General features: G+C 35.6%; 3 protein-coding genes across 3 annotated transcripts in view; 2 read left to right on the forward strand and 1 right to left on the reverse strand.

Moving 5' to 3' along the window:
• LOC144977234 (uncharacterized) overlaps positions 1 to 5,653 on the reverse strand; it is a 41,000-nt gene extending 35,347 nt beyond the window's left edge. Inside the window, exons 1-3 of the mRNA XM_078922237.1 lie at positions 5,487 to 5,653; positions 3,187 to 3,321; positions 1 to 81 (exon numbers count right to left, since the gene is read on the reverse strand). The exon at positions 1 to 81 is cut by the window's left edge and continues 21 nt beyond it. Of these exons, the coding sequence (XP_078778363.1) occupies positions 1 to 81; positions 3,187 to 3,321; positions 5,487 to 5,511 (241 nt within the window). The 5' untranslated portion in view covers positions 5,512 to 5,653. The remainder of the gene's footprint in view (positions 82 to 3,186; positions 3,322 to 5,486) is intronic.
• A 7,538-nt stretch (positions 5,654 to 13,191) lies between these two features.
• LOC144976547 (uncharacterized) lies at positions 13,192 to 13,797 on the forward strand. Its single transcript, XM_078920842.1, has one exon. The coding sequence runs from the start codon at positions 13,192 to 13,194 to the stop codon at positions 13,795 to 13,797; it is 606 nt and encodes a 201-aa protein (XP_078776968.1).
• An 11,742-nt stretch (positions 13,798 to 25,539) lies between these two features.
• The window catches only part of LOC144977236 (15-hydroxyprostaglandin dehydrogenase [NAD(+)]-like), a 61,023-nt gene continuing 60,729 nt past the window's right edge, over positions 25,540 to 25,833 (forward strand). The window contains exon 1 of the mRNA XM_078922242.1: positions 25,540 to 25,680. The gene's annotated coding sequence lies outside the window, so the exon portion shown is untranslated. The remainder of the gene's footprint in view (positions 25,681 to 25,833) is intronic.

A 25,833-nucleotide genomic window follows, 5' to 3' on the forward strand; every position in this document is an offset into this window, starting at 1 on the left:
TGAATGTCCAGATGAGAAGTGTCATACCCACGGAACCAACCTCCAACAAGACACCCTTCGGTGTGCCAAATATTCCAAGGCCTGGGGAATAGAGTAGACAGCCATATCATCATCATCATCATCATCATCATCATCATCATCATCATCATCATCATCATCATCATCATCGTAATAATGATAATAAAAAAATATATAATAATAATAATAATAATAATAATAATAATAATAATAATATATAATAATAATAATATAATAAAAATATAATATATAATAATAATAATATATAATAATAATAATAATAATTAAATAATAATAATATAATAATAATATAAAATAATAATAATAATAATAATAATAATATATAATAATAATAATAATATAATAATAATAATAATATATAATAATAATAAATAATAATAATAATAATAATATAAATAATAATATAATAATAATAATAATAATAATAATAATATATATATAATAATAATAATAATAATATAATAATTAATAATAATAATAATAATAATAATAATAATAAATAATAATATAATTAATAAATAATAATAATAATAATAATAATAATAATAATAATAATAATAATAATAATAATAATAATAAATAATAATAATAATAATAATATATAATAATAATAATAATAATAAATAATAATAATAATAATATAATAATAATAATAATAATTAATAATAATAATAATAATATAATAATAATATAATAATAATAATAATCTATATAATAATAATAATAATAAATAAATAATAATAATAAATAATAATAATAATAAATAATAATAATAGTGACATAAAATACATATAATGATATCATAATATATGACAAATTTAAATAATAGCATTCATGAACTCGGATGCTTTAATATCAAAACATTGTTAAAAGGATACAATAAACTCGATAACAATATCAAAACTATAAGAGCATAAAGGCCAAAAAAAAATGCATAGTATAATATAGTTACTTTAGAATCAATCATACGTTAATGAAAAGAGATGTTTAATTTTTAGGCGTTTAAAAAGATATCCATAGAGTTCGGAAAAACTTGGACGACTGGAGGAGATCCTTCCATAACGTTGGTCCGAATTTCATAAGAGACCTATTGCCACAGTATTTAAGTTTTGTTTTAGGAGATCATCATCATCTTCATCATCATCATCATCATCATCATCATCATCATCATCATCATCATCATCATCTAAATTTTGTTTGCTAGCAATTTACTGAGTATTCTATCATGACTTCATCCAAATTTGTTCCTTTCGTTATATACGAGTAGTGACATCGATCATCCATTTTAAAATGTCTTGTCAAAAGAGTAACAGTCGACTTGTACTCATTTGATAACCCTAATTGTTGTTATGGAAATGGTCTTAAACCAAAGAAAAAAAATTGTCAGAGTGTTTTAAGCCCATAATTGAGTTCAGTTATCAGACCTGTAAATGTGTACACGTAGGTTATGGCGTTTCACCAAAAGGCATTATAATTATGTTATTTCAAATCATAACATTTATTAAAAAGACTGAATCTTGTAATAAATTGGTACAAGTACCCCATCATTCAAAACTAAGCTTTATCCACGTGCTTTCAAAACTTTATTAATTTAGATACCTTTAAAAGGATACGCAAATAAAAATAATTTAGAGGTGAAACTTTTGTGCGTTTGATAATTTTTTTGCATAATATCTCCATGATCGCATACAACAATCATTGGTCACTTGATCTAGACAAAGTAATCAGGGAAAAGCCCAAGTTGGAACTTTCAAATGAAACCAATCGATTTCATAAGATTCGTGTTTTTAAAAATGAAATAAATTGCTGTAATTCATCCCAAAGGGGAGATTTGCCTTTAGGGTATATTCCAAGGGAAGACTGGAATAACCCAGACATCGCAAACCAAGATAGGGCGAGGTGACTTGCTGAAGACCACACAGTGCAGCAGATGATCGAACTCGGTAACTTTCGGCTACGAAGCAAAAGAGCGACGTAGGGGTGGGAAGAGGGGGGGGGGGGGTGGTCGTCAAAGAAAGAGAAGGGGTGGGGTTATAGAAACTCTTGAATAGGGATAATAGGCTATTGACGACTTGACCTTGGAGTCAAATGCAGGTATGTGTTGTTTGACCACTGGCCTCCTGCAAAATTGTTAAGGAGTCTTACTAGCCATGTTACTGATAATTTATCTGGACATTTGAGGACATAGCAGGGTATTTGAGGACAATGGCTATTGCATCAACAGTTTACATAGACGAATTTCGAAAGACACTGTTTCAACAAAGATAAGAGCATAGGCTAACCGTTTATAGGAACATCGTTTGATGGATACATCCGCCTACTTTGAATGAAAATGCAGGAGAGCAACACAATATTATTCTTTCTCTCGTTTAAGTATCCGAAAAAGGTGGAATAGTGATCACAGTGACCATAAAATAATGACGCTTACTCCAGTTTCCTTGCCTGGTAGTTTTATAAGATCCATTATTTTTTTTCATTTTTAGAATTCAATTAACCTTAGAAATCGAGTTAAGGATTGGTTGTTCTCGTCGTAATACTATCCAAGTATACAAAAACTAAACAAATCACCCAGTGCCAAATGTTGCAATTCAAAAGAATAAGTAATTAAAACTTCATCAAAATGGAATCATGACTGTCGATGGCTCCAACTTAAATAAAATACATACTAATATTTAATGACAGGCCACCTCCTTTAATGATGTTGGACATTGATTCAATTATGACTTATATCCATATAATCACTTGCTTACTGGAATATTGCTCAAACGGGCGTCCGCATATTTGGGACAGGATATGTTAATTGACCAGTTTAGACAATGATAAGGCATGACATTTATTATTAATACACATACTGATATGATAAAATAGATCCGTCACTGTTTGTTTAGCATCTCTGAATCTTTCCGTCAATAACCGGACCTTACATACATTGCTAACACTTATGCTTTTTATTTTGGCCAGGAAACTTTTACATTAGATTAAAATGACAATAACCTCAAGAAGATGTTTAAACCTGACTTGGGTTTGTTTCGATTGTTTTTTCAAGTTGCCGGTCGATCGATATTTGAAGTAAACTTTTCCGGCCAAAAATTTAAATAATGTGTTGTTTTTTTTTCAGTGAAGGTTAGAAATGCCATTAGCACTCACCTACGATCGCATTCATAACAAGAGATCCACCGTACCAGAGACCGATCTCTTTCAGGTCATTTATTTTAGTTGCGGCCTTGGTTTGACTTCTGTTGGTGTTGAAACACTTTCTCTTTGTAGATCGATCCCCCTCATCTAGAGAATGGAAGGTGGGGATAATGATGGGGTGGCTGAAAATGGTATATAATATATATATATATATATATTATATATATATATATATATATATATATTATATGTATGTGTGTGTGTGTGTGTGTGTGAATGTGTATGAGTGAGTTGGTGTTTATTCGTGTGTGTTTGTGTATGTGCGAGAAAGTTAGAAATTCGGTTTGTAATTACATTAAAGTAACTGCTGCAAATGTAAAAAAACAACAAATTTTTGATCACAAAATTCTAACATTATCAATAAATTTAGATGATCTAATGCTTGTCCAAAAGTCTCAAATCTTCTTATTCCTCAAAACTTTTTGAGACGTCAGACATTAGACCTTTTGACAAGTGATGGGCTTCTTAATTCATTGATACACAAGTCAATGTTTTGTGGCCAGTAGATGGAAAAATGCGTTTTTTTCTGTATATCGCAAAATATTTGTGCTTTTTTACTTATTTACTCCAAGTAACGGCCGAATTTAACTGCTAGAACACTGGATGAATACAAGAAGTTGCAAACTAATAGTATAACATATATAATTTGTATTTGAAAACATCATAAATATCTATATTGACTGTTATGACGTATGTTTTCAAGTGCTAAAGATTTTATTTTCTGGAAAGCAGGCTGTGATGAACAGTATATGTGTAGGTAGATTTTTAATGTCAATTTTAATATTCAAGTTCAAATAATACATTTCAATGTTCACAATGAGCCACTTGTTCTCCCAACAAGGCACATGGAACCAAATTTTCATTTGACATAGTACAATAGGCGATCTGTTCGTGGCGGTTTCTCTTCCAATATGGCCCATTGTTATAATCTGATATCCATTCACATCACAGTCGAGCTGGGTAAGTTGTGTAAAATACCCCATTCAAAGACAAAAAGATAGGGGGAGAACTTTATTACCATTGTAATCAAATTGGTCACTGGCTACTTTCAATATTTCAAGCATTTGATAAAAGACGCGAGACACCATATTAAGTCACCCTTAATCTTGCAAAGAAATAACGTAGTCCTTCAGAGACATTAGGCATATGGAGCCGGAGTTCATCCCGGTATCTATAATGTGAAACAGACAATAGGAGTTGCTTGCTACCCTTTGGCAGACGCTAGCATATCGCGAATTATTTTCCGCCAGATCTTAAAGACCCAACTACCCAATCACTGCTGGATAGACAGGAGGATCAAATCTCGCCTACCTGGGATCAATCTCGGTCACTTTGCTTGTGAAGCGAGTGTTCTACCAACTGAGCTACTAGGATTCTTCTTGGAAACGCCTACAGTTTCATGATGAAAATTATTATCTTTGAATAATGTTTTAAACCTTTTGAATAACAAAATATTCAGCACTTGCATAGTATGATAATTTCGCTAGTTTCATTCGATTAAATGGATGTGAATAAACTGCTGATTGGTCATCTAAAATAATCATTTGGTGCGAATTATAATAATCCAACGTTATTTTCTTTTTTTTTTTTTTTTTTTGGGGGGGGGGGGGGGGGGGGTTCCAAGTGGGCGGGGCTTTCTGGTATGTTTTGATGGTAAAAAATCAACCATTCTCTACTCTAAAGTGATCACAAAAGATAGCTTGAATTCAACGCTAAATAAATTATTTTACGACGTATCTATGAATCGTGATTTGAGAGGTAAAATAAAGGTACCCATTCTTTTATCTTTATAGATTAATTAAATTCATTATTTTTTACTGCGCATCAATACTCATTCGCAAGCTCGTCGTGTTAAGGGGTGAACTAGAACAATAAATTATTTAATAAATCCAAAACCTGTTGTATTACTCGGGCACCGGTTTACCACGCAAGAATGTCTCTCCCAAAAAAGACTCTAGAGTTAAATTGGCGTACGCGAGGCACATTCTAGAGTTATCCCCGCGGCAGGTAGACTGATTCATGGTTGTCAGAATTCAATAAAGCATTTCAGTCTGAACATTTTTAATGGAATGTTTTAACTAAAAGGTATGAAAACATTGAAGCCCTACCTGTTCTATTACTTTGAATTTTAATTGATAAAAGCAGACTTAACCCCTTACGATCTATTTTTTCAACTTTTGATAAATACAAACAAAGCATCATTTTATATTTTTTCAACTATTGATAAATGAAAACAGACGTAAAACCCTTACGATCTTTTGTTTCTTGTTCCGACATTTTGGTAGGACGTCACAAATTCAAAATTATCCTTTGATCAAAGAAAAAGCAAAAAAATAAATAAATAAAAACCAAAAAAAAAAAAAAACAAACCCAAAAAACAAAACTAAACCAAACATGATTCGAGCTCATCGCTCGTAAACTTTCTCTTGACCACCTGGAATAAATAATATACTGTCACGCACGTATTATTTAAAACATAATTAACATCTACTTTAGCACCACACCAAAATCCACAGATGCATAAGTGAGTGTCAAACTTGTGATACAACTACAAAATCTTAAATGACCTATTCCATCTTATATTTTTTTTCAGAGTTTACTTTTTTAAAAGTGAAATTGTGATAAAATCTATTTTCTTGACCAGTCAGTTTAGTATAATATTATTTTAGGGTCAAATAAAAAATTCCAAACGATAATCTCCAACTACTCCAATCTTATGCGAAAAATAGAGAATAAAAGTTCTCAGTTCACGTCACATCAGATTGTAAACGTTTGAAGTAGGCCGTCTTTTTCCAAGAACAAAATCATTCAGAATTGGAGAGAAGTCTTGTGATTTTAAAAAAAAATATATGTGGTAGAATTTCTTTCTCGCCTTTTGATGAAGGACAAATTTTAAAACAAAGGAACAAATCAAACACTCAAATCACAATGTCTCAGAATCAAAGGACAATCATTCAATGTCCTGGCACTTTGACAAAAATCCGAAATACAGGTACAATGTAGATGGTCTGTGATGGACATCAAGTTTTATCATTGTTTATAAACGATTATGGTTTCTATGATAATATTATAACAATACGGGTGTGGGGATGGCATGGAGACTAGCGGATGTGGGGTTAAGTGTTTAAGTCGGGGCGGGGAAAGGGGGGGGGGGGGGGGGTTGAAGGATTCTTATGATACTTTCATTCATAAGGAGAATATGCTCGAGGGCGGGTAGTTTGATGTGTGTAATTTTAACCCTTCGTAGGCTAAATGTTTTATGTAACTCGTGCACAATGACAGACTTTTTGCATTTTCGCAAGAAACCATTTATATGATATATCGATTGATTTAATTACATCCAAAACTTGTCAAAAAGTCCCAAACCTGAGACAAACACAGTTTTGACTAAATAGAGAATTTTCGAAGTTATGGATATCATCAACATATTCTGATTAAACGATCTGCCCAATCCATTCATTCTTTTCTTCACTCATAAACTATTCCGAACCCCTGCCAGCCGTGCGCTATGAAATATTCAACTAGGCGTCCCTGACTTCCAGAAGTTCCCACAATAACAACATTTCACTGATGTAGAATAGGCGTCTCTAGACAGATCTTGGACTGCAATTGTTCAAAGTCACCGGATGCCTCCTGTTATACAGTACAATAATTGACGTCCCCGCCCGAAGGAAATTTCGTCGTCCTCTATCTTGTAGTTACGTCCCTGCCTTGTCGTAGTTAGGGCCAAACCGGGATCCCAGTTGATGCGACACCCTTGATGAGAGAGAGAGAGAGAGAGAGAGAGAGAGAGAGAGAGAGAGAGGGTCATCGAAAGAACACCCTATCACTGAGCCACTGATAATATATAATGCATATATGTCTTTTTCACACTTTCTAACACCTCGCGGTGGACAGCTTAGCGCGATCGCTGATAGAATCTAATCTTGTTTTCGCCTTCAAAGACAAAATTCACAATTTAGCGAATTATCAGAATGAGGAAATATTATTTTACCAAGCTAAAATTCCTAATAAATATATAATCTAATTTGATTTGCTGACACTTGTGAATTACATCAGATTAAATCAAACCTATCTTCTTTATTCATAATTAATTCACACTGATTTGATGTGGTCACTTTTGGCGGATGCAAATTAAACTCGATATCGATAATTTTGATTGCATAATTAAAAGTGTTTAGAAAAGGGTGAAGAACGATATTGACATGGATCTAAAACGTGAAATTTCTATCCTGTCAGAAGATAACCCTGGCCTGAATGGGTTAAGTGGGAATTAAGAATGGGGAGGAGATTGACGGCCATTCCGTTATCTGTAACAAGAAAAGTGCTTGATAATGATTAATGTTGAATGAATTGCTTGCAATACAAACTTTGTCACCATTGATAACATTTTGATATAACATCTGTTAAAACAACTATTATGAAATCAGCAGAGGACAGTATATCTCGCACACTGACAAAACCCAAATTAACAATTTCGATAGAACAATTGAAAACATATTATAACCAAAGATTAAAATGTCAAAAATTATTAAACCTGAGACGTCATTTATAACTCGGCTTTAGGAATCTTTGACATTTCTGAGTCGTTTCATACGAGTATGAAAAAATGTTTTTGGCCAAAATCGGAAAAAAGTATTTTTGTCCGTGTAAGATTATTCTATATTTAAGTCTCGAAAAGGCAAGACTGATTATATAATATTCCTCCATCTCATTCTGACCATCATCTTATTTCTTGGTGTTGCTTTCTCCCGTTAATGCCTTCGCCATTGTCTATTAGTGACCCTAATATTCTGTAAGTTTTCCAGTGATTGGTATATTATGGATAGTTATAATTCGATTTTATTAACATTTAAAGGTAGACTATGTTATTGCAAAATGTCTAGCATCTATATTTATTTAGCTTATTGCTATGAAGTCTACATTGTCTGCATAAGCATATCATTTCTCTCGGGATTTGATCTTCAAACTCCGAGTATGGCCTTGTAATGTTTGAATTTCTATTAAAGCACATTGCTTGTAAAATATGAATAATACTGGGCGGTACTGAAAGTGTTCTCTTCCACAGTAGTCAAAATGTATTACTGAGCAGGAAAGAAGATATTCTTAGTTTGTCTCCATTTACTTTAAATTTGAAAACATTGATATGTCAATTTTTTTCTTTTGAGTATAGAGAGACCTATGGTCCTATAAGAGAAACAATTCTTCTGTGAACTTCTTCATTAGACGTATGGTCTGCCCAGATGATGCCTAAAATGAGCCTATGTCATTTGTTTTCGAATGATTATATACTTTCCAGGATTAATGCGGTTAATGGCTAGCATTCATAATCAATTAGTAAGAAGGTTGGTGTAACAAGTGCCTTATAGTTTAAGTTTGAAACGGGGTGACATTCCTTGCTTTTCCATACCTTATTTTGTCTTGCCGTTGCATTCGTTGCCATGGCTATCCTGTTTTTTGATTTTAATTGTTGAGTAGCCATCTTAGGTAATTGTAGCCCAAAGGTATTTAAAGGAAGCCACCTCTTCCAACTGTTGACCTTCGACTACAATTTTGACTTTGATGCTGTCTTTGCTATTCACCATCAGATTACATTTATCTTTATATAACTCCATTCCAAATGTAGTAGCTTTGATGACCTGTAAGTTAGATACGTTGTGTAATTCGTGATTGCTTCCTGCAATAATGTCAATGCCTCAGTAAATCAGAGTTTATTGATAGTTCTTCCACTCATTGACATGAATGAAGGTAAATGGTGTAGGGTTTCAATCAGAATATTCCGGATTGAAAGTAAAGGAGAAAGAAAACAGTCTTGGCGCACTCAAATTGATGTTTTGAAGAACTAACCATTGATAATAATAATAATAATAATAATAATAATAATAATAATAATAATAATAATAATAATAATTAATAATATATGATATAATAATAATAATATAATAAATAATAATAATAATAATAATAATAATATAATAATAATAATAATAATAATAATAATAATTAATAATAATAATAATAATAATAATAATAATGATAATAATAATAATAATAATAATAATAATAATAATAATAATAATAATAATAACAGACTAGAGCCCACGGTATTCTCAACGATGAGGCTCTTGGCGCTTTAAATTACATCAATACAAAACAATATAGAAAGAACATGACATCAAAAAAGAAATGTTTTCTAGGATATCTTGAAAACAGACAATTCTATGATGCTCTGTGGAATGGTGTTCTATGCAGACGGACCAAAATGAGGAAAGGACCTTGTTCCCGCCTTTGTACGAATGCGTGGGATAGCCAAACGGGTGGTGTCATTGGAGGAACGCAAAGGTCAGATTGTCGAATATTTCTTTAGGAGTTCTGTGATGCAGGGAGGGGCAGTGTTTTCCAGGCAACGACAAACTTGCTATGAATTTAACCATTTTCTCAACAGGTAGCTAGTGTAATCTTCGAAGGAGAGGTGTGGCAGAGTCAAACCTCGCCTTCGACAGACAATCTGGCAGCATTATTTTGGACCGTCTGCAGCCGCCTGAGCTTATTTTCCGAGACACCAAACAACAGAGGATTGCAGTAATCCAGCTTTGAAAATAAAAGAGAAATGAAAATTTTCTTGGTAACATCCTCAGAAAGGAACTGTCGAATAGATCCATTTTTTTTTCAAATGACACATCAATGATTGAATCATTGTCTTAATTTGATGGTCCATCGACAGTTCCGAATCAAAGAATAACCCATGATTGTTGACCTTGTCAACAATATCTATTTACACCTCTCCCACTTTTAATTTTTTATCGTTCGAAAATTTTCTGTTCCCTACATACATCACATCCGTTTTGTCGTCATTCAACCTTAACCTGTTCTTACCCATCCAATCTCTTACACCCAGTACTCATTTTTCATATGTAGTAATGACATTCTGTAAGATTTTAATACATTCATATCCAAACAACTGGGTGTCATCAGCATATTGGTGGTAGGACAGGCCAAAGCCCCCCCCCCCCCCCCCATAAACTTTGAAAGTGGATGTATATAGAGAACAAAAAGCACGGGCCCAAGAACTGAACCCTGTTGGACACCACATTCTAAAGGAATTTGATCGGACTACAAACTATTTACAATTACAATTTGTCGTCTATCTTATATATAATATACCAACTGAGTGCGTATCAGAAATGCCGGAAGTTATTTCTACACGCGTTTACAGTAGGTCGTGATCGATAGTGTCAAAAGCTGATGATAAACCCGTATCGATGATTTGAAGAAGATCATTTACAAAACCCGGACAAGAGCTGTTTCGGTCGAGTGTTTTTGTCTGTAGGCAGACTGAAAGCTTTCTTCCATGGAATTTATTTTAAGGTACGCTAGAAGTTGTTTTAACACTAGCTTTTCAAGAAATTCTGATAGACAAGGAAGGTTGAGAGACAGGACGATAGAGTAATCGTACAAAGTTCGCACAGCTGATCGTGATTTTCTATTCGCACACTTTTGATGATCTAAATTTTCGGACATTTTTTTCAATGCGTGAAATACGTGAATTACGCAATTACAGTTTTTAATTGCCTCAACCGATGTTCCTTCTTGCTTCCTGAGACAGTAAAACAAAGTGGCAGTTTATATTTTGCTCCATTAACTCCAAAGTTACTTTCCTGAAATCACGAGATCGGTGAGTATCAACTTTCCTTCATCTCTAGGATGATGCATGCAGGTACACGGACGAAGGGTTTTTTAACTTCCTCCATGCCATCTGCTTAATAATTAGTAATTAAATATCTTATTTATAAAGTACACAATGTGGTAGAAAGGCGCCATTGGCCTAGTTATTGTGGTTTCGACTGAAAGCAGGTGTGCGGAACGATGAACACGATCGTTCGTGATGCACATCGAACCTCACACCTTTGACGAGATGAATTATGTGTCTTGTAATTCTTCCTTATCATTAATTCACACATTTGTCAGCACGTTAAGTGGATATTGCGCTATATAACAGCTCAATTTATATAAAATATTCTTATAATATATATATATATCCATAGATCTAGATAGTGTTGACAAATGTGTGAATTAATGATAAGGAAGAATTTCAAGACGCATAATTCATCTCGTCAAAGGGTAAAGCGCTTTACAAGGGGTCCCAGTCCAACAGCAACATTAAACATTTGGGACAAGACATGACGCATGCGATATCATAATTTTGTCGGACAGAGACAATGCTGTTAACGGCCAGGTACTCATTATACACCTGAGTACGGAGGTGATCTCATTGAAGGAGGACAAGAAGCAAAAAGATGAGAGAGAGAAGGTGGTGAAGAAAACGACAAGAGCAGAAAAATCAAGGCAGATGAAAGAAAGGAAAGATCAGATGCGACTGCAACGACAGAAGGCTAAAGAAGAAAGCGACAGAGCTACAGCGCAAGCGCCAAGAAAAAAAGAATCGGGCGTTGTTGCAGAAGTGGGAAAGGCAGAAAGGCACGAAGAGAAAGCATAATGAGAGTGAAGATGACCAAAATCCACGAATGGAAAAAGAAATGGAACGGTGATGAGAGAGGCTCATGAGGATGACGTTGAGATGGCGGAGGAGGTCCGTGAAGATGAATGCAAAATATGTCGGGAAAAAGGAGGAGTGGACTGTAGGCTAGGTGGTTTGTGAAATGTGTGATTCGTGGTGGCACACACGCTGCACCAAGTCAGTATCTGGACTGAGTGCAGATCATTTGGAACATTTCTTTGTGTGTGATGAGTGCAGCCCGAATCAATTATTTCAGGGAGACTTACAGAAAGTGAATGTGTATGAATCTGAGTATGCAGTATGTGTGTGTGTGTGTGTGTGTGGAGAGAGAGAGAGAGATAGATAGATAGATAGATAGAGAGAGAGAGAGAGAGAGAGAGAGAGAGAGAGAGAGAGAGAGATATGGCTTTAAAATCGTTTAAGACATTTTTCATTGCAAATGTCTGGCGTGTCTGTGTGTGTATGTGTGTGTGTGTATGTGTGTGTGTACGTGTGTCTGTGTGTGGTGAATTTGCAATACGTCCTATAATAAAATGGCTCTCTAATCACAGACACTATTTTTCTTGCAAATTTCTGGTATGTATGTGCATGTGTGTGTGTGTGTGTGTGTATGTGTGTGTGTGTGTTTGTGTGTGTGTGCATTTTTAAAATACTTCCTTTGATAAAATAGCTAACTAAGCGTCATTCAAATGGATCTAGATAAAATATATCAAACAAGGAATGTGTGAATAATTGGTGTGCGAACCGATGAAAACGTGTGCGAAGCAATGAACACATAAGAAAAAGTGTGGGAAGCGATAAACACAAGGGTAATTTGGGGGGGGGGGAGAGAAAAAACTGTGATATGACTAGATATGAATAACGCAAGTAGAAAGTAATCGCATTCAGAATAAAGACTAATAAATGAGCTTTAAAACAGTATGTGCAGATATATCCCTTCCCTATGGAACTCCCGCCTTCTGTCATTCTAATTCAGTCTTGTCTGCAGATCGGGATTTGGCCCAATATGTCGCGAGTTGTGCGAAGATTGTGCAATTACTATAGTTTTATTTTAGGTTTTCTTTGTAAAGATAAGCGGGTTTTTTTCAATAAGGGTTTAACGTACGCAATTTTGTAGAAATCAGACACGACACCTGTCATGATATGATGTGTAGTAAATATTACGAGTACTGGTATCGACTAACGCCCAGACCTTAGTATGTGAATCGCCCAACTTCTTTGTTTTAGTTGTAGACATGGTCAAATAAATAAATCTCAATTAACTGAAATCAAGTGTGTTATCGTTAATCATCTAAGTCAGGTTAAATTCAATAAGGATCACGAGAAAGAATTGCATGGTGTCAGAAGTAAAAAGCAATCCAGATAAGTATTTATAGAATATTTGCCGTTTATTCGTCTAAATTATTGCCAAAACAATAGATGCCCACAGACCTCCATGTATGGATTTCGAAAACGGCAGCATCGCCGAAAACTGGAAAAGGTGGTCTCAGCATATGAAGCTACTTTTATCTGGTCCTCTAGCTGAAAAGAAAGAGGAGCAGCAATGCAGTTATTTTCTGCTATACGTGGGTCAAGCAGGTAGAGATATCTACAACACTTGGTGTGAGGGGGAAGACAGTATCGCTTCACTTTTCTCTCGTTTTATTGAATACTGCCAACCAAAGAGAAATATAACAATGGCACGATACAAGTTCAACAGTAGGACACAAAGAGAAACCGAATCAATTGATCAATTCGTAACGGAATTGCGGCTTCTAGCTGGAGACTGTGAATACAGTGACTTAAATGACTCCTTGATAAGGGACAGAATCAGATGTGGCACGTTGGACGAGAAGGTGAGAGAAAGACTGTTGCAAGAAGACAACATACCTACGGACAAAGCACTGGATATAGCTCGTTCTATTGAAGCTTCCAGGACACAACTGTCAAACCTTGCAGCAAACCAGGCCGTCGCTATCAAGGAAGTGAGAAAACTGCCTCACAAACAGAACTTGAAACCCATCTTAAGCAGAACCAATCAAACCCGGCGCCACACCACTCACTAACCATCAAATCAGTGCCAAAACTGTGGATCATCACCGCACCCATTTTCAAAGTGCCCAGCTTGAGACAAAATTTGCAACTATTGCAAAAAATCAAGTCACTACAGCAAATGTGCCGCAAACTACATTACAACAAATCCAAGCAGTCAAGAGCCATCCACGAACTCAATGATGACTTAGATAACATGACTTTCGAATCATTACACATCGATTCAATCAGTAAGACAGGCAGAGATGAAGTTTTCGTAACACTGCAAATTGCACAATCCAAACTCAAGACACAGAAGACAACCCTGAAAGTCAAAGTGGACACTGGAGCTCAAGGAAACGTTTATCAGAAAATGTTCCCAGATAAATTAAACAGTGATGGAACTCCAATGACGTTGATGCCTTCAAGCAGAACTTTGACAGTATATGGAGGACATAAAATAAGACAATTTGGAACATGCTTAATCCCATGTTATCACAACAATATGCAGCATAACGCACAATTTTATGTAACAGAGGATGCAGGTGCAGCCATCATGGGACTCCCTTCATCTGAGGACTCAAGTTGGTGACACTTAATTGCCAAATTAAAGAAAGCCCCAATATTAAGAACAAAATCTAACTTATTGAGACATATCCAGATGTCTTCAATGGAATTGGGAAATTTGAAGGAAAATATCATATCCACATAAATACAGATGTCCCTCCAGTAATTCATGCACCTCGGAAAATTCCAGTAAGTCTAAAAGACAAGATCAAGAATGAATTGGATGAAATGGTAAACCTAAACATCATCACTAAAATTAAGGAAGGGGAACCAACAGCTTGGGTTAACAGCTTGGTCTACAGAGAGAAACCAAAATGGAAGACTGAGGCTCTGTTTAGACCCCAAAGACCTCAACAAAGCAATAAAAAGAGAGCACCATGTCACTCCGACCCTAGAAGAAATTCTACCTAAATTAAGTGGAGCTAAATTTTTCTCCATTGTAGATGCCAAATGTGGATACTGGAATGTGGAACTTGATGAAGAATCCAGTTATCTGACGACATTCAACTCTCCTTTAAGCCGATACAGATTCACAAGAATGCCCTTTGGACTTAGCATGAGCCAAGACATATTCCAAGCAAAGATCGACCAAACATTTGAAGGATGCCCTGGAACAATAGGCATAGCCGATGACATTGTAATATTCGGAAAGGATGAGGTTGAACATGACAACAATCTCAAGATGATGATAGATAGATGCGACCAGAAAGGTCTCAAACTGAACCCAGACAAATGTAAAATAAAAGAGAAAGAAATAAAATTTTACGGAATCATTTGCTCTGAAAATGGAGTCAAACCTGATCCTGCCAAAGTGTCCGTCCTTCAAAACACGAAACCCCCACAGAACATTCAAGAACTGCAATTATTTTTGGGCCTCACAACATATATGGGTAACTTCATCCAGAATGCCAGTTCGCTCACTTCCCCACTAAGGCAACTATTAAAGAAAGAAAATGCGTTCGAATGGACTGCTAGTCACACTGCTGCTTTTGAAGCCATAAAATCTTCTATCTCAGAGCATGTAACATTGGCATACTTTGACAGCAAAAAACCCATCGTTCTTCAAGTAGATGCACCAACGAAGGGATTGGGCGCAACAATACTCCAAAACGGACAGCCCGTGGCATTTGCCAGTAAAGCACGAACGGACCAAGAAACAAGATACGCTAACAAAGAAAGGGAGTTACTAGCAGTGGTCTACGGGTGCGAACGATTCAACACATATTTGTATGGACAAGTGTTCACCGTGGAAAGTGACCATAAACCCCTCGAATCAATCCATATCAAACACTTAAAAGCTGCACCACCAAGACTCCAACGAATGATGTTAAGGATACAGCCATGTTGGGCGCCCCAAGTAAGTAAGTATTAAAAATCTAGCATATTCAAAAGCGTCGAATAGATTGTTTGAAAATGATATTTTATCATGATAAATAAACAATGGCTATTCCTCCACCTCGTCTGTTTGGACGAGGAAAACATTTTATTGTATAACCCGTTGGCGTCATGGCCTTCATAATTGGTTCGTCACATTGATGGTTAAACCATGTCTCTGTTATAATGAGTAAGATAATGCGATGGTCTTGGATAATGTTAAGTGCGTCTTGAATTTTGTTCCGGCATGATCTTATATCAATATGGCCAACGTTAATAAATTCGTTATGTGTGGTCTTCGGACTCCGATCAGTTTCTTCAATAGTTCTTATCGCGGGAGAGGGTCGGTTTATTGAAGCCAAATTATTAGTAGTATTTAAAGTAATTAAATTCGTGTTCATAAGAACAACACTATTGGAGCTTTTGTAAAAAGCCTCCATCATAATATGAACCATCCCCTCTTTTATTCCGAATTTACATTGTATTGACCGTAATCCGTCGTGCCTCATCCTATCAAAAGCATTCGATAAAATTGTGGAAGAGATCTTTTTAATGTTGTAAGTGTTTTTCAATAAAGATTCTACAGTTACGTTTTTGTTCGACAGTACTTCTCCCATGCTCCTCTGCAGGTTCCAGTAATATCTTGCTAGCATGGCCGGTCAGGCTGATTGTCCTATAGTTTTGATATTGTCGGGAGTTGCCTTTCTAATCCATTTTGTTCTTTTGACACAGCGTTGTCATGATTTTTAACCTCCATGTTTTATGAGTTCTGTATGGATGTTTTCCACTCCAGGAGATTTATAGACAGGTAGGTTGAGAATAGCTTTTTCCATAATAGAATTCTTCGATTTCGTATCTTTGTAATCAGACGTTGGTGTATACATTTTAATGATGGTCAAGTTTTATTGGTTTTGCCGAAACTTCTTATTGAAATATTTCTGCTAGAAATTGGGGCGCAGCTCATCACGCACCCAACTCTTTTTCTTTTTTGCACAATGAATCTGACTCCATGTTTATGATGTTGTCATGGCTGCTGAACCAAATATTGTTTTCATTTTTCGTGGTTGTTTCTCCTATTCCTGTCTATTTTTATTTCTGATAGACTAATAACGTCCCACATGTAAGTTTTCAGTTCACGTTCAAGTCAATTAACTTCACCGTAGGCATAACGTGTTCAAACATTCCACATTTCGATCACAATTTTAAAAATAACACAGTGTTAATATTGAGATTTTGAAATATTTGAAAGGTTTCGTTGAAAACTTTAAAAACAATTAGCATCCACTAAAATATGTGCCGCTCGATTGCCGTTCGTGCCTTCATAATTTAAGCTTTAACTCGAATAATGGAGAATGTGTTTTAGAGTCTATGCATATGTTTCTCAGATAGATTGCAGAATTATGATTTCATCCTCGCTCGGTGCCTTCTCTAATTTCAGTCGGCGAAATATGTTCTTGAGTTTTCTTTCAAATTCAGTTCAAATTTACTTTTGTTTAACCATAACACAATCGGGTCTACAAATGTAAAATTAAGTAATAAAACAGATAAACTTTATAATTTATTTTTTTTACATCGACTCTTATAAACCATAATGAACATCATTGACCAAATTCTATACTCCATTTGGATTGAAATCATGACTCATCTTTAGCAAACAAACCAAATGCGATTTCTACTGTGTCTTGATAATTGTGGGAGAGAAGAAAAAATATTCCAGAATCTATCCCGGTCGGTCATTTAAATTTGTTTTTACACAAGACATGACTACACCATACACTCGTCACACCGCACTGCTAAAATAAGAAGCAAGTTTGTAAACTTTCGATATCGTGATTTTAATACTACTTTGGTAATAGTTTCTAACCATTTAAGAATTTTAGATTAAACTTTGCAATTAACAATTTAAGGTGTTGTCCTTGCTACTTGTAAATTTTTGAATTTTTCTAATTTCTGCTTCATATCGAAACAGCGTCATACTTTTCCCCAGTTTTTTCACACACACACACACACACACACACACACACACATATATATAATATATATATATATATATATATATATATATATATATATATATATATATATGGGTGTGTATATATATGTATATGTTAAACAGAGAGAGATAGAGAGAGAAAAGAGAGAGAGAGAGAGAGAGAGAGAGAGAGGGGGGGGGGAAGAGAGAAAGGGGTGTGTGAATGGGTTTAGAGTTACATTTCTGAGACAATACATTCCTATTTTGACAACATTCCACGAAACAGTCTTCAGTCAGCCGAAAGATCTTCAGAATCCTCTTGACTGAATGGAATGGAGAAAGGAAGACAACTTATTCTTCAGTAGATATTGCCTTAGGGCGAGGTGTCAAAAACAGATGACTCAGAACGATAGAGACAGCGGTTAATAAATAATACAGTTATATCAATAATATTTAGTTTAGGACATACATAGTGGAGTAAGAAAGATTAGAAATTAAACCTCGTTTAAGATATACTCCACTTGATAGTAAATAGCTGATAATATTGGCTGGTACAATAATTGTCATTGGGATAATAGATAGAATTAAACCCAAAAACAAAAGAAGAAAACAAGACAACCCCCCCCCCCCCCCCAAAAAAAAAAAAAAAAAAACAACAACAAGAAAACAAACAAACAACAATGCCTTTTTGTAAACTTGTGACAGATGTAATCATAACAAAAGAGAGATAACTAAGTTGCACTATTAAAATATTTAGATTTTATCAAGTTATTTCCCTCGATCCGTTGCCGTCTACATGGATGAATACCTTGGAAGTAACCGACGCCTCATGAAGAATTCATGAATACTTGTGAACAAAAGAGAAAATGAAGCAAAAAATTCTCGAATTTAAATTTTAACTTTCCTCTGATTTCTTTTTCAGAGCACGCATTTTGAGAATTGGTACAACATGAATCAGCGGACAACTATTTTTTTTCTTTTAGCAAGACTGAAAAACGGAATAATTTTGCAACCAAACTTAAATTTTACCATAAATTCGATATCAGTCGACGACAACGAACAACGTGTCTGTAATAATATTCAAGGACAACATCGGATCAAAAATATTCAAAAACTGAGTAGTACTCAGATTGCCGGCTACCAGAGAGAGAGAGAGAGAGAGAGAGAGAGAGAGAGAGAGAGAGAGAGAGAGAGAGAGAGAGAGTTTAGTAAGTAAGAGAAAAAGTAGAGAGATGGAGATAGATAGATAGATAAATAAATAGAGAATAAAAAGGTGAAAGAGAGATATAGAAGATGTATATATATTATATATATATATATATAATATATATATATATAGAGATAGAGAGAGAGAGAGAGAGAGAGAGTAAGTAAGAAAAAAAGGTAGAGAGTAAGAGATGGAGATAGATAGATAGAGAGAGAGAGAGAGAGAGAGAGAGAGTAAGTGAAAAGATAGTGAGCAAGAGAGATAGAGAGAGAAAGGGGGAAAGAGCGAGAGAGAGAGAGAGAGAGAGAGAGAGAGAGAGAGAGAGAGAGGGGGAGAGAGTAAGTAAGAAAAAAAGGTAGAGAGTGAGAGATGGAGATAGAGCGAGAGATAGATCAATAGATAGATAGATAGATAGATAGATAGATAGATAGAGACTAAGTAAAAAGATAGAGAGCAAGAGAGAGAGAGAGAGAGAGAGAGAGAGAGAGAGAGAGGGGGGGGGGGGGGGTAGCCAGGTTTTTGCCTTTTTGTATTCCTGCCTTCATAATTTAAGCTTTAACTCGAATAATGGAGAATGTGTTTTAGAGTCTATGCATATGTTTCTCCGTGTGCTTGTTGATCTAAATATGTGTGAATGTATATGCGTGTTTGTGTTTGTGGGAGACAGGTTGGGTGGGGGGGGGGGGGGGGGGGGGGGGGGGAGTGCTCTCGGCATAAGTAGATTTAGGGTTTAAGGAGAGAAAAGCAATTACGGGTCTTAATGAGCCATGAAATACTTGTCAATCAGAAATAATCTTCTTACGGTATCATCCTCGTGCTCCCCTTCCTCCCTCCGTCTCCTCCTCCTCATCATCATCATCATCATTATCATCATCACCATCATCATCATCATCATCATCATCTGCTCTACATTAAATAAATTATGAAGTTGCAGACTTGCTCTCGGCATCCGAGTGAACCTTTTCGTTGCTCTCTCTCTCTCTCTCTCTCTCTCTCTCTCTCTCTCTCTCTCTCTCTCTCTCTCTCTCTCTCTCGCTCCCTTCTATCGTACTGTATATTATGAACACCACGACTCAACTCAAGTAGGCCATTCCCGACTCGACAATATTAGGTGCTAAATGTCACTTTTATCGCAACAAGAAAGAAAAGGCTCTAAAACACCTGACAGAATTGAAGTTTCTTTCGGCTTTGCGCTCTTGGGATAGGAGACTCGACTTACGACCTTCACGAAGATTTGAATCTTTTCTGTGTGCGGTGCAAAGTTGAATCCTTGGGAAAAGTTCTTTACTCAAATATTCCCAAAGGCAATTTCTTTCCTTTTTTGGGGGGAAAATTACCATGATGTTCAGCGGACTTCATGTCTTGTCCTAGGGGCGAAGATCACTTAGAAGCACATATTCAATGCTTGCTCATAATTACTTGATATCTTAATTAACATATAACCACCAGTATCTGCATTCAATATTTGGAAGCTCATATATAGCGCTATGGTGTCAGCACAGGGACTACGTTATATTCTTTCCTTTGGCTTTTTCCGGATATAGGGTCCTCTTGACAAACAAACAATTTTTTTAATGAGACATAATGTTTAATTTTTTTAAAAGTACAGAGGTAAAAAATATCATATGCGGCTACGTGGTCTTGTGGTGTGACACTCGCCTTCAGACCGGAACGTTAGGACTCCAGTCCAGCGCTGAGTGGGTCATAGTTGACTCATTGGAAAAGGCTCTTTCCTGGCATTCTCTCAACTCTCATCGTATTCAGGTGTAAAATGAGTATCTAGGCATTATCAGTGTTGTTTCTCTCCTAAAAATTGTAATAACGCCTAACAAGCGTCTTGACTCGTCCTACATGTTGAGTGATCACCGGTAATTAACCCAAATAGCACAGGGATGCAAGGCTTGAAGATCCGTATTTAAATATGTATGTTTTACTGATGTTTTCAACCCATAAAAGTCCGCTGTTTGTTTGGGTGTCGTGAATGACGTAGCGCACTTTCAACTTTCCTACAGTAAATATGTATGCTTTGAACCCATGAAAGGCTGCATGCTGGGTGAGGTGTTTTAACCTCCCATAGTGGGCAGGAGATCACTTGCTGTGTCTTCTATCCTCCCAACATATTATTATATGTCTTCTGAATTGTTTTTAGTCTTTGTTTGAATTAAGATTGCTTGGTTTTGTCCTGGCCCTTTTTTGAACAGATCTTGCAACCTTTTATATTTGAGTGTGTTCCTATTAGTGCTATCCTGTGCCGAGGTCTGGATGGGACTTTTAGGCGATCTCAAACTTCGTCCATTAATGGTATGCTCTTGGAATACACATCTTTTACATATTTGAACCAATTCTCCTTTGTTTTACCCTTTCTTGGGTAGTCTACTTTAATTGTGGTAACCCTAGAATATTTTGACTATCAACTTTATATCCTATTTACTGGCACTGATATGTCCTGAAAGAGTTTTGCACCGCAAACCCTATTTTTAAACAAAATCATACAAAAAAAAAAAAAAAAAAAAAAAAAAAAAAAAAAAAAACCACAGCAAAATAAACAGGAAGGGAAAACGAAAAAAGAAAAGAAAGACCGCTCTGCTATTTATGTCGATGTCTTGAATGACAACTTTCATGGGGGAGTCCAAAGTGTACATTTTTATACATGTGTTCAGGTAAGAAGATTCCATAATCAATATGGGTGTACTTAGGTAGGAAATAGTACACGAAAAAGAACCACGATATAGGGCTGGAATACAATTTTACTCGACAGATTAATGAAATATAATTTGCGTCGTCGAATATCTAATAAATTTGTAAGATGTATTGGTTAAAAAAAAAGGGAGAGGGATTTAAAAGTTGGGGTAAACGTTAAAATAAATTCTACGTGCCTGTTTCAAACAATGCGATCAGCCCTGCTCGTGTTGTTGACTTGTGACCTCATGTAGATCGGTTTGAGCTCCATGGATGTTGCCCTGCATACAATTTCTTACCTTTTGATAGGAAATAAAAGAAGTGAAAAACATTGTGCTCTCCTCAAGCTTGATTGATGGCATGTAACAAACTGTTGGCGGAAGCACGCCCCGTGACCTGATTCGGACAGGTCAAACAGTCATTATTCAGTCAACGATGTCAATGATTGTTAAACTAAGCGATCTTCACAGCTATTACAATCATTGTAAGTGTTTAATACCTGGGGCCGTTTTCATGAACGCGGACCAGTGCTTACTCTCTGACTATCTCTGACTTGAAAAAATCGGATTTCATGTGAGCTGACTAAGCCAGTCCGGGACTAAAATCACGGCACCTTCGGAATAAGTTTGGCCAAGTTTTTGTAATTTGCTGAGGCAAGACTTCATGCTTCAGTCTGAGTCTAGTTACTAGGAGACGTAATAGCTTTCAACAACATAGCAGCTATTTTTAAATCGAGTGCGCTTCGATTCGGAAAGAAAATACGTCGGTTACGAATGACAAAGGCAAAAAGTGTCCTGTTGTTATTGGTACTGGCTTTTAAAAAAAATATAAGATAAGTGCAGATCGTCGAAAGTACACATTTTTGTGAGTAAAAACTAAAAAAACAACAACTGAATCTTTCGGCTTGAGAGTTGAGAGTGAACGAAAGACTCCGAAATATGAAACCATTAACAAAAACCTGAGCGGCGTTATCTACATTCATGTTCCAATGTTCTATAGATAGAATGCGCTTGGCCAAGGAGTTCACAACATTGCCATCCGGAAGTATAACGGGCCAACACACAAACTCTGTGTAACCATGAACTTTTATAGTCTGGTTAATACAGTTTAGTGAGAACAACTCACAAACGCGGATGGCAAAAACAATAACAAAGACCTGAGTGACGTCATCTGCATACTATCTATAGTCTGACAGACAGGAGGCATCGTTAACTCATAGATAGGATGAAGATGACGTCACTCGGGTCTTTATTATTGTTTTTTGCCATACTTTGTTTATGAGTAATTATCATTAAACTGTATTAACCAGACTATCAAAGTTCAAGGTTACACATAGATTTGTGTGTTGGTCCATTTCATTGTATTTCCGGATGGCAATGTTATGGATTTCTTAGACAAGCCTCTAGCATCTATAGCCTGACACGATGAGGTATTTTGACGTCATTTAATATTAGAGCACAGTCAAGTAAATTGTCCTCAGTAGTGCTTAAGGAAACAAATCCCACATGTTCAACTATTGAATTCAACTCTCGATTTGTTTCCTTTTGTGGTCACAGACTTTTCTTTTGCAATTTTTTTTTGTCAGTGTCAGGTTATGAGTATACAAGGCTATCGTTTTTAGACTGTCAGTTCTGACTCGAGATTTATCTGACAGAATTCAATGAGACCTGTTGATCTAAAAACAATAATACAGAGCTGAATGACACGAACTTCATTCATTTCATTAGTCTCAATTTTAGTTAGGGGGGGGGGGGGGGGGGAGTGTTTTATTCTTGTCTTCTTCTCTACTGCTTTTACTGGTACTGTTTCATACACACTTTTTAGATCCCTATATCTTACACGAGTGCCTGTTTCTCATTTGACACTCTATTACTACCACCACCATCACTGCAACAATAACAGCAACCACCACCACCACTACTACTACTACTACTACTACTACTACTACTACTACTACTACTACTACTACTACTACTACTACTACTACTACTACTACTACTACTACTTACTATACTACTACTATACTACTACTACTACTACTACTACTACTACTACTACTACTACTACTACTACTACTATATTACTACTATACTACTACTACTACTACTACTACTACTACTACTAATACTACTACTACTAATACTACTACTACTAATACTACTACTACTACTGCTACTACTACTACTACTACTACTACTACTACTACTACTACTACTACTACTACTACTATGTGTGTTTATACCAAAAACGGGGGGGGGGGGGGTGTTTTATTCTTGTCTTCTTCTCAACTGCTTTTACTGGTACTGTTTCATACACACTTTTTAGATCCCTATATCTTACACGAGTGCCTGTTTCTCATTTGACACTCTATTACTACCACCACCATCACTACAACAACAACAGCAACCACTACTACTACTACTACTACTACTACTACTACTACTACTACTACTACTACTACTACTACTACTACTACTACTACTACTACTACTACTACTTCTACTATTCTACTATACTACTACTACTACTACTACTACTACTACTACTACACTACTACTACTACTACTACTACTACTACTACTACTACTATACTACTATTATTACTACTACTACTACTACTACTACTACTTCTATTACTACTACTACTACTACTACTACTACTACTACTACTACTACTACTCTACCGTTTTATTAAAGAACACAGTATATGCTATTTGGTTAACATTGCATATACTGTGTTTTTAAAAACAACGGCAGTACTACTACTACTACCACTACTACCCCTACTACTACTACTACTACTACTACTACTATTACTACTACTACTACTACTACTACTACTACTACTACTACTACTACTTCTACTACTACTACTACTACTATGTGTGTTTATGCCAAAAACGTTTAAAGCCTGATTGATATAATTTAGTGAGAAAGAATTGTTAGAATCGTGGCGTAGTTGCACACATATGTAATGGCTTATGATCGTATAGTGGCTTTTTGATTGATGGTAACGATATTCCTTTGCATTGTGTTGTAAATGTTAAAAATGACGAAAGAGTTCAAGGGGCAATAATGATAATGGAATATACAACATCAAGACATTGAAATAAAAGTCCAGATTCCAAGTTTCATTTCTTACAGTTTTATTTGTTGTAATAAATTCCAAATCCAAATCAAATAGCATGGTCATAATTCAATCAGTTTCATAAATTCCAAATCCGCAAAATCAATCCAAATATAAAGTCATTTTGCCTAAGTAACAATTTTCAATATCCGTGGAATTTTTCTAAGTCCGTAAAATAAAGGATTCTTGGTTGGATGTTAGAACGTGCAGCATACTAGAAAAGTGCAGCTAATAATCAAGTAGCATAGAATGCAGAATGATAGAATTTCCAGTCCAGAACAGAAACACTCTGTTTTATATCCTATTGTAAACTGTCCCACAATTCCTTTAACCAAAGGTCAGTTTTTACGCCCAAATAATCAAAGGTCGTACACTCAAATAATCCGTACGCCCAAATTTATCGTACGTCCAAATAATACTGTACGCCTCAATAATAAATACCAACTATAATTTATTACTTTTGTCCCCAAATACCAAGTAACACCAATCAAAGAAAGTAATTTTCTAGTACTCAATATAATGACCAAGTTTAACTGATATACAAGCACCGTTAACTCATTAAAACCACTTGCTGTAAGCTAACTCTCTTAAGAATGGCTGTCTAAAAACAATAACAAAGAGCCGTGGGACGTCAGATTCGTTCCTTCTATTATCGCATACCTACAATAAGGTTAAAAGGAATGGCCAATAATATTATGACTATAGGCTATACAGGAATGGTTCCTTATTGATTCGACGAAAGGCACATCTATCTTTGGGTTTTTTACTACCCTACACGCGATATGTGACTGTTGTTGGAATTGATAAAAACGTTGTGTGGGCTGTCGGGCTGGCGGGCTGGCTTGCGGAGTGGAATGTGACTGAACGTCTGGGATGACTGCCTGCATAATACGTTTATGCTGTTGGGGAGAGTGGGAGCAAGAGATCAATTTCCTGGATTTGTTTGCAAACAAACAGGCACAGTTTGGATATCGGCTAACTTAATACACGAGGTGAGAGAAAAATATATAAACATTGCTTTTAAAAACATTTCTCTAATTGTATTTATGAACGTATTGCTTCTACAGCACGGGAACTATAAGATATCAACACCAATAGTGTCTATATCTTCTTCTTCTTCTTCTTCTTTTTCTTCTTCTTCTTCT

This window comes from Berghia stephanieae, chromosome 7 (genome assembly GCF_034508935.2).
Source record: "Berghia stephanieae isolate SIO BIC M18660-M18661 chromosome 7, UCSD_Bste_1.3, whole genome shotgun sequence".
NCBI classification, from domain to species: Eukaryota; Metazoa; Mollusca; class Gastropoda; order Nudibranchia; family Aeolidiidae; genus Berghia; species Berghia stephanieae.